At 41.3% G+C, this 10358-nt stretch overlaps 1 protein-coding gene across 3 annotated transcripts in view; it reads right to left on the reverse strand.

Moving 5' to 3' along the window:
- The window catches only part of RAB3C (RAB3C, member RAS oncogene family), a 124569-nt gene extending 117497 nt beyond the window's left edge, over nucleotides 1-7072 (reverse strand). The window contains exons 1-2 of one of the 3 annotated variants that reach the window (XM_051788328.1): nucleotides 6913-6991; nucleotides 1012-1114 (exon numbers count right to left, since the gene is read on the reverse strand). Coding sequence is in view for 1 of the 3 variants with exons in the window: in XM_051788327.1 (XP_051644287.1) it covers nucleotides 6913-6936 (24 nt within the window). In the remaining 2 variants the exon portion in view is untranslated. Of the gene's footprint in view, nucleotides 1-1011; nucleotides 1115-6421; nucleotides 6479-6912 lie in introns of those variants that run through there. The other 2 variants (XM_051788327.1, XM_051788330.1) reach the window with 2 other exon arrangements.
- Nucleotides 7073-10358: the final 3286 nt, after the last annotated feature.

The following is a 10358-nucleotide window of genomic DNA, read 5'->3' on the forward strand; positions in this document are numbered from 1 at the left end:
ACTTCCATGTAACTTCTTCAATTTGCTTAAGATTTACAAAAAGAGGTCTTATCGTTCATTCCATTTGCTGCCCTCAGACCTATGTGGTTTACAATTCATCCACACTTACTTTAATGCCTAACACTTGATTAACAGTATGATTCAGTGAGCAGAGAAATCAGGAGACCTGGAATCTAATAATAGTCCTCCTAAACCTCGTACATTGTGTAGCCTTCCTGCATGTGTTTCCCATGGGTAGTTTTAAACATAGACTCCACCCACAGAGAAATTTCAGTACTCCTCTAAATTAACGTGGTTATGTGCACTATCCAGGCAATAGTTTGATTAAAATTTCTTTTAAAAAAGGCATAGGAAAGGACTAATTTTTCCAATAGGATTAGTGAGGTATTGTTAGCAATTCAAACTGTTTGGAGAGACCAACATTAGCCTAGAGAGCCAGTCTCCCCAGACTGTTGATAATGATCCTTTCTTGTGTCCAAAACCCAAATGAGTTTTAGAAAAGTACTAGTGCCCACACTAGTGTGAAGACACATTAAAATCAGCATAGGTGCTAAGGCTTTGCCATTACTTCCAAAACTCACTCATTTTGTAGTAAACAAAGAGACAGATTCTTCCAAGCACAATTTACATTAGGCTCCTGTTCTAAATGATACTCTAGAGGAATCTCTGTTTTTCTGCTGAAAGGGAAATCTACATGCTTGGTCCTCTCCAGCCTTGTGAATAAGCCTGAAGTGCTTCTCCTTCTTAAATGCAAGTTGCTGACTTAAAGTAAATATGGAATGCACTGTAGTCCACTTCCTGATGTATTAATATGTCAGTTCACTCCTAACAGTACTTGTCCTTACTACTGGAGGCATCTGTAAAAGAAATGTTTCCTTTGGAAACAATGCTGGAAACAATCACTAGGAAAGCCCTGTTCCGACCTCTAATTAAACATTACGCACACACATGAGAACCAAATAAACCTCTCTAATGTTATGATATTCTGTTTCCATAAAGCAAAACTCTTACCTTTATTTTGACAAAGTTCTTTTCTCAAGTATTAAATGGGTATATTAAACAAGTATCACTTCCAACGAAACACATTGAGTTCTCTCTTCAGTACAGTTTGGCCCTTATTAGTAAAATCGAAGAGAAAATTCATAAGGTTATTTTCATTAGCAAATTGCAAACTTGGTTGTTTGGTTTGTTTGGGGGTTTTTTGTAGAATGAGTCCCTATGAGTATCCCTACATGCATCAGGGTGTTAGCACCAAAGGCAGTCTCAAGCCACCTCCTAGAGGACTTAGGACAGACTTCCCCACGGGGAAATCTAATCTCAAGACAACGAACAGAAAACCTATAGTCAAGAAGTCTCACATGACTGTTCCTTACCGAAGCTGGAAGGAGCTACGTTGCCAGCTTGAATACGGTGCAAGGACAAAAAAGGATGGTGTTGTTGTTTCAAAACTTCAAAAACTTCCCTGCTTACAGCACATCTCTAAATTCCTTAAACGAGTATTATTTATGGGCTTAGGCAAGTTTAATCATTAAGCAGAGTTTTCTATATCAGATCCAGATACTTTTCAAGTCTCATGTTCAGCTGTTTCCTTGATCCCAAAAGAACAGGTGAAAACACAGCAGGGTTGAGAAAAAGTGTCTGAAAAACTGTGTGTTTACCTGCCACCTTCATGATAATGACAAATCATTTGGCTCTGTTATTCTTTATGCCTTCGAGGACCTCATTCTTGATAAAATTTGAACAGCTTTTCAGCAGAGCAGCATGCTGTGACCTCCTTGGCCTGCACATGACTTCGGTTTGCACTTTTATGTGCACCCCACTCTGGATGCTTAACACAGGATGAATTGCCCATGGAAAATATGATGCAAAAGGCAAGAAAACCTGAAACTGAAAATACTGAAATTCATTCCTATATGCCTTTCACAAATATACTGTTATCTTTTAACAACTCTAATAACAGGCTTGCCTTAAAGATCAATATTAAGCCCAGGGAAAATGCCTTGTTTCTATCTACAATAAGGATAGACAGACACTGACTAGCTAATTTACAGTTGTTTCAAAGAGCAAGACCACTTTTCTATAAGCAGTTACAACCCACCCCTGAAGGAGGGGTAACTGAGGTTCTTTTTAACAGATCCTTTGAATCGGATTAAAGTGAAATGACACTGACCAGACACAAATGGTAGGTTTATTTTAGAACAATTTGGTCTCAATGGAAAGAGCAACAGTCCTTTTCTAGATACAGGGTAGAAATATATACATTTCTATTGCTTTCTAAAAAGAAACTAACTTCAGTTGATATTTTAATAAAAACAGAGTTCCCTGTACATGTAGCCTTTTGCAAGGTGATCTTTCTGCCTTTGTAAAATATGATTAGTCAAACATAACAAATGGATATTGAAACAATGGAATACGATGGAAAAATGCAATGACTGTACCAAACTGTACACAGCATGTGCAAGTGAGTGACACTGCACATTAGTTGTCTTTCATGTGTAGATCACATTACATCATTAAAGTAGTTAAAATGTTACCACAACGCACTTTTATATATATATATATATATATATATGTACATTGTGGCAATATAACCCAGTCATGAAGAAATTAATTATTTTCTAGGTAAAATATCAGACTAATAATCTAGATACAGGATTTTATTTTTAACTCTTTCAGAGGCATCCTATGACTTTTGTTTTCTTCTTTCCTACATCTTGGGCAAGTTGCTTAACCTCCTGTGCTTTTGGTGGGATCACAACGAATACATCAGTATCCACAGATGCAGACCACAGCTAATTCTCACAAATCCTTATCATCTATTTTTTAACTGACCAATTAATAAGGCTTAACCGAGTTCAGTAGACAATGCACTGGCCACTTATTTGGAATTTACTGATTGCCAGCCATCTGCAGAGCACAGCTTGTAAACTAATGTACTTGGCAGCATCAGGAGAAGCTTATCTGCTTCAAGGTATTATGAGGTTAGAGTCATGTATATCTGTAAATATATCACGACCTAACTACAGTCTGAAACATGTAGCTAGAAATGCAAAGTTTTTTTAAGCAGCACACTGAAATGCCAAGTTGGGAAATATCAAAAAGATACTGAAAGATGAGGTCTAAAACACTTCAAAGAAGCTCTGTTTGCTTCATATCAACAGAACTATCATGACTGTGGCCACACTGGTAGCAGCTGCCCAGGACAGAAGAATTTAGGGTAAGTAAAAAACAGTTCTAGAAATTTACTTTCTCCATGAAAAGGGTAGCTTAAGAAACATATTTCTAATTACCAGTCTAGATAGTACATTAAAATCTCTTTCTCCAAATAGTGGCAAAATCAGAGATACAGTCCTATAGAGGTTGATCTAACACAGGCTGTTAAGAGGCCACCAAAATAGTGCAGCTCTGACAAGAAGCTGTGTCAGCCCAGGCACTCCAGGAAAAATGAATTTGGATTTACCAGGGGGTATGACAGAGAATGAAGATGAGACAGCTAAAGGCTTCTGCTATTTGTTCTGGTTAGTACAGCACTCAGGGGCATGAGACTAGGAAAGACTGCAACTTCTCATTTGCCAGAGCAGTTGCACCAGGCCAAGAGACAAAGTGAAATACTAATGCCACTGTCTAGGGACCTGTTGAAACACCATTAGTGACAATTCTGGTCAAGTGTGTTTATGAAACCTGCATTCAAAGAGGAAAATACACAGAAAGGTTATGAGGAAGATTACAAGAAGGAAGAGCTTATCTTATGACAAAAAAATAAAAATAAAAAAATCAAAACAAAATGAAACAAAAGGCACAAAAAAACAGTAAGCAAAACATGAGCTTGTTTCGCTAGATAGTAATCTGGCCATCATGCAATGAGAACTATTTAGACTGATGTAAACTGGAGCAGACACTGGACATTAACAAGTGAGTATAAACTAGCCCTGAGTGCCCCTGTGCTGGATATTAGTAAGTATCTAACCAGCATGGGAGTGAGTTACTACAGTACACTTCCAAAAGCAGGTAATGACAGAAGGGGGACTACAAACTCCAGATGCAGCTTAATTGGTTAACAAAAAGGTGCATATAAGTTTCTCTGTGAAGTCAGTGGCTTGGCAGGCTCTTGTACTCCAGTGCTTCTAATCTGAATTGAGACTGACATATCTAATAATTTTGCTGAGTGATGGGAGCTGAATTGCCATGCAAACTCCTGCATCTAATAGATTTGACTGGGCTTTTCTCATCATAATTTTATAATACTTCTTCAATATCTGTAAGCAGCCTTTTTGCTTGCTATTGCCCTTCTCCACTGTGTTTGCATGTGTCTGTTATAAATCTATCTTGTCTGGACATAACCACTGCCAGTGACAACAGGATATGAAAAGCTAAGGAAAAAAAATACCTGATGTCCTGGTAAGCGAAAGAGAGTGTCTCTAGAGATCTAGCATTTTCTACAAATTGCCACCATTAATGTCCATATGCACTAATAAACACTAAGAACGTGTTATCCAAACTACAGTTCTTTTTGTATTTTGGCAAAGTGCAGGTATGTGGGAAATCTGCATGCTACAATCAGATAAACTAGTGAAACTAGAAGCGAGGGAATGGGTGTATGAATCACTGAGAGTTTCCCACTGAACCTTCACCTTTGAAAGTACCATGAAACCCTTAGGGAAACTACTGAGAGATACATATACATTTCAAGTCATTCAGACCAACTCTTGGAAGAATAAGCAGAAACCATACAGAATTCAATCTTTCACAGAAAAGAGAACTCATTATTTTGACTTCGGAACTTAAGATTTCTCCACAGCCATAAGCACTACTAAGACTGATATCTGTTCTTAAAACATGGCTAGAAAAATGAAAAGTAGTCACAAACTGCGACCCAGATCCAGTTACATGCAGCAGATGACAACAGCAAAGTTTCACACCAGGCCACTCTTTCCTGGAAGGACTGCCTTTGTGGTAATTGTTGGCCCTTCCTGTCTTCAGAGAAATGGCATGAGCTTGCAATTGAAAGAAAGAATTCACAAATATAGGAAGTGTTCAGTCTGTTTTTTTTTTTATCCTGCTAAAATATTTTAACATTTTAGATTTCTTTTAAATTATTGCTTGGTGAAAATGGAAAAAAATGCTTACACTCTCCTCCAAGTTGTTTTTGTCATGATCAAAAGACATATACTTGATCATTTTTTCTTTTGCTCTACAATTCAGAGATGATAGCTCTGTAACAGACTGTTCCATAAAACAGTTGTGTGCAAAGAAGCAACTATATTTGTTTCATGCAATAGGAAATAACATAGCTAAAAGAGACAAATCAAACGATTAGTTCAGCCAGTCTAAACCACATTTGAAAAAGGTTCAACCATATTAGCCTAATGCTGGAAAGCAAGATTCTTAAGAAGAAGAATCCACAAAAGAAAATTGTCTGACTGGAATCTTTTATGGGAATAATATTTGAGTATGCTGGGAATAGCGTAAGTAGTAGAAAGAAAATAAAACCCTCAAAATCACAACTGAAAATCAAACTCTCTCTGCCAGACTGCATTTTCACATTCTGGAAAAATCCAGATGCATATGATTATAATTTTGGATGAAATATGCTTAAAAATAGACACTGATTTACCATGTCAGCAGTCTTGAAAAAACAGAATTTACAGGGGTGTTTATAGCATTCTGCTATCTCTTTTTATACTGAGGCTGTGTTTTCTACTGACTTTTACTCAATAATTCCACTTCTTCTGACAATCTGTGAAAAAACCAAGAAGCCATTCTCTGATTGTCAAGAACAATTTTTATTTTTTTTTTATATCTGGACTCTCCTTTCCATAGATTCTGTTTTAATGTTGCACCACCATTTTGTTTCCACAACTATATAAGAACTTCAGTGAATTCAACAACCTGTCAAAAATGTCAGATACAGTAGAGACCAATCTACAGTTGTCACCCTTTACTAGCAAAATTTCCATTTAATGAAATGCTCTCCAAAACCAATACATAGTAAACATGACTTCAGTAGCTCAATAAACATGTGTGAATAAATGGAAAATACCACATAAACAGTTCTGACATATGCGTGTAGCACGCAAAAGGATGCAGATCTTCCCTTTAGACTGAAATTTTATTACTGTCAGAGTAGATATTCAGCATGAAAACATTAGCTAACAGGCCTGCAGTTCATCACCTAAATCACAGCAGACTGCAAAAGTACTCTTTGTACTTGATTGCAAAGTGATGGTTACCAATCGACTTTTCTACTAGAAAAGAGTCGTGTTCGAATGTATAGTCTAGGGGCTCCAGAGCTTCTGCATATGATTACAAACTAGGTCCTAATTCATACCTGAAGTACAGTTCACCAGCATAAACGGTTTTGAGCAAACAACCTAGAAACTGCTAAAAACTCTGCGTGATGTAACTTGTATCTGTACAGCACCTTCTACTCCAGTGCTGTGGGGCATTATATCTTTCCATACATTAAAAAACTGCTGAAAAGGGGCCACCTCTTTGCTACCCCCTGCTCTAGCCAAGAGCCACCTCTGCCCGACGCAGATGGATAAATCGAATAAACAGACGGAGGGGTCGTGACAACTTCCTGCACATCCCGGTAGGGCCTCGATACACCTCATCACCCCGCAACTGACACCCAGTCACTCCCAGGACAGCTGCGAGCCCAATGTGCCCCAATGTGCCTCGAAGCCCAGCCGCGGCCAGGGCGGCGGGGTGGTGGCCACGGCAGGGCTGTGCCGCCCGGAGACCCGCCGCCCCCCTGCGCCGCGGCGGGCAGACCCCTCATGGGGACATGGCCCCTCGCACAGACTGCGGGCCCCCTGCACGCCAGGGGTGTCCTCGTCCTCTCCCCCCGGCAGAAGAGGCGCCTGTCCCGTCCCGCCGCTCCCCTCGCTCGGCTCCGGCCCGGGCACCGACCTGCATGGGCGCCTCGTGCCTCATCGCCGGGCGCGGCCCCGCCGCCCGCCCGCCGCCACTCGCACCCGCACGCCGACAGCCGCCGCCGCCCGTCTGGGCTCTGCCGGCAAACCCGCATCGCGATCAGCACCGGAGCTGTCCCCGCTGCGCCCCGGGCCTGCCCCGCCCTCCCTCCTTTGCGCCCCCGGGAGTCGTAGTCCTCCTGCCCGGCTCCGCCACTGCCGGGGCGGGCAGGAGAGACTACAACTCCCGGGGTGCTCAGCGCCCGGCCCGGGGGCGGGCGGGGCGGCGGGGCGCGCGTGGCTCTTTGCGATGGTCCGCGGCGGGGGAGCGGGCGTCGCGCTGTGCCCGTGCTACGGCGGAGAGCGTACAAGGAGCTGGTGGAGCCGGTCCCGCTGCCCTTCCGGCCCGACTGCTGCCGCGGGGCAGAGCTGCCGGAGGCACTCGGGGGCTGCTGGAGGCGCTCCGTGGAGTGGGGCGGGCACAGCCGGGCCCGGTCGCGGCGCTGCACAACGCCCTCCGCGGGCGGGGGAGGGGAGAGCTGGCCGTGCCCGCGCCGCGGGGCCGCTGCCGGCCCTTTATCCCTGCTCCCGGTCTCGGACTGGTCCCGTTCCCCCGGCCGCGCCTTATGACCCGCCACCGGCACTGGGGATGTGCGAGGCCGAGCGCCCTTAGGCTGGTCAATGTCCTCGCTGGGCACAGTGACAGACCCTGCTCGTCCTCCTCATCGCACCCGATGTCTTGCTGTCTGTTGCCTCGCTTGGATTTTCTGCGGTCGTGAACAAACAGGAGCAGGCAGGGCCGGGCCGTGCTGCTGTGCTGTGGCAGTAGTACCTCGTGGTACTGGGGACATTGCTTTTGATGTCTGTAGCAAGGTCATTATGAAGTGGTGATTTGTATTGTCCAAGAAGATGCTTTAAGTCTCTTCTTGACACTCCTAGTGTAACCCCATCCTCTAATGCAAAACCTATACTTATCTCAGGCCCAAATGTACAGGTCCATAGAGGGTAAAGGGTGTTGCAGCCAGACTGAAGATTGGCATGTTCTGCTCTAATGAAAGGGTAAAGATGAGCCATGGGTTACTCACTCTGGGGATGGCTGCCCAAGGTTTGACAGCTGGTCACATCTCAGGCAGAGGAAAGGGCACGGACAGCGGCTGAGGCAGCATGGAAACAGCAGCTTGCCCTGTGGTTTACCCACTTCTACATACATGATATTGCATAAAGTGAATCACCCACAGGAGCTGTGACGTGGGCATAATAGAGACATGAATATGGATGCCAGAAGAAATTCCCTTCTAGCTCTGCAAGTTTTTAATTTCATTTGCAGCTATTTATACCTATCCCACTATAATATGAAAATAGGAAATAAGTGGAGTATTTTTCAAAGACATTGTGCATTTTTTTGCAGGTCACTCCTCTTTCCTGCATGAAACATGAAATGTTGCTCTTTCTGCCATTCTGGGCATGTAAACATCATGAATTTGCTCAGCATTTTAGGCTATCTGTATGTGTGCATGCATGTATGAACAGCTAAGAGTTGATTTATTTTCTGATGCATGCAATTTATTCTTACTACTGATTTTAAGTGAATACCTACCAAAAAATTATGAATAACAACCCATTTTCCTCTGAAAGCATGGCATGTTATATGTGTTATCAATCAGTTAGGGAAAAATAGAGAGCTTCTCCTATGAAAGTTTTGTTTTATGGGGTTTTGTTTTTAGAAAGTATTATAAATATATAACAATCCTGAATATATTAAACTGTAGCTTTCCATAAAACATTTCATATTTTGGAATGTCATTTTAAATCTTAGATGAATAGATATTTGAAATAGTAGATTCAAGTATTCCGAGAAGTTTTTGATTATAGAATTTAGAAAATGGATACTATAGATTTATTATTCTATTAAAATTTTAAAGTAGGTTTACTGCAGATACATTAGAAATTACAAGACTTAAAAGATACCAGGTTCCCAAATTTATCCCAAGACAAAGATTTTATAATTATATTGAATTTTTGAAGTTTTGAAGTTTTGAAGCAATCTCTCACCTAAAACCTCCATACAGGGAACTATCAATAGAACATAAAGCTGTGTTGCTTTTATGTTGTCTTATGTCTTTCTGTAAAGCATGGGATTTTTTTTTATACTGAAAATGTTAAACAGCATATCTGCATAAACAATACTTTTCTGTTACTTTCTTTAATTTGTGAAGTCATAAGAATGCACAATTAACACTGAAATTTCATAGAATCATAGAGTGGTTTGTGTTGGAAGGGCCCTTAGATATCACCTAGTTTCAACACCCCTGCCATGGGCAGGGATGCCAGTCGCTAGACCAGTGTGCTCTGGGCTCCATCCAGCCTGGCCCTGTTATTTGTCTTTGTGTGTTGATTGAAGAGGTGATAGTGGGGTGTTTTTTTTATTACTCAATTTTTGTCTGTCATTTGATGTCTGGCAGCAACTTTGTCCTTTTCTTTCTGTCTTCTTCAGAGGCTTTTGAAGAGGGCATCGGAAAGAAATTAGTTGGAATTAAATAGTATGGTCCTAGACACAAGTAACCTTTTGTACCTCGAGCATCTTAGTCCAGTGTCGTGCTGTGGTGATAATCCTGTCCACAGAGCACTGTTTTCATCAGGCAGGAGTTTCCGCTGATTACTAGTCACTGAGTCACAATATGTTAACATTTTTGGAGCATGGTATACTTGAAGCTCCCTTTTAAACATAATTAGTATGAGCTAGCTATTTTCACCAAATTTTAACATACAAGGGACCCAGTTTAGTATAATATCTAATTCTTTTAACCAAGATTAGTAGGAGCACCACAGAAGTAGTCATGAACATCTGATTTTCAGCTGTATTGATTATACTGCCTCTTTTTAATTTGCTAACACTCACAGGACTGATTTTTTTTCTTTTTCATACCAAATGCTGGATCATGCGATTCACAGAACAAGTTAGTTACTATTTGCTAACTCAAACAAAAGAAAATAAAAGAAATACGGATTCTTCTTAGGTGGTGGCAAATAGTCATTCAAATAATGTAAGTCATCACAAAAGCTAACCTAGAATGAACATGCTGCCTGTGAGATAGTTAGTACAGTCAATCTGACTTATACAGATGTAGATACACTTTCAATCTTTGTAACACAGCTTGTTTTTTGCCCAAAACTAATTCACTAATTCTGCAGTACACAGCAATAACTTTCAGAGCTGCATATGAAATATGAGAAAACTTGTATTAATAAAGCTACCAGGAGACAGTTGGTTTGTGACCAAGAGAGTTGTTTTGTATGCATGAATTCTGGAATGATGGAGATATTAACAAGGCTGTTTCGCAGGTTTGCACTGGAAGTTTGCATAAGTAAAGATAATGCAAATGCTATGTAACTTTTACGTCACAAGTTCAGTGCATGTATCAGGAGCAAAGATTTTCTGTGCTT

Source organism: Manacus candei, unplaced genomic scaffold, assembly GCF_025592945.1.
Source record: "Manacus candei isolate 608988 ecotype Guabito, Panama unplaced genomic scaffold, ASM2559294v1 h1tg000024l, whole genome shotgun sequence".
NCBI lineage: Eukaryota > Metazoa > Chordata > Aves > Passeriformes > Pipridae > Manacus > Manacus candei.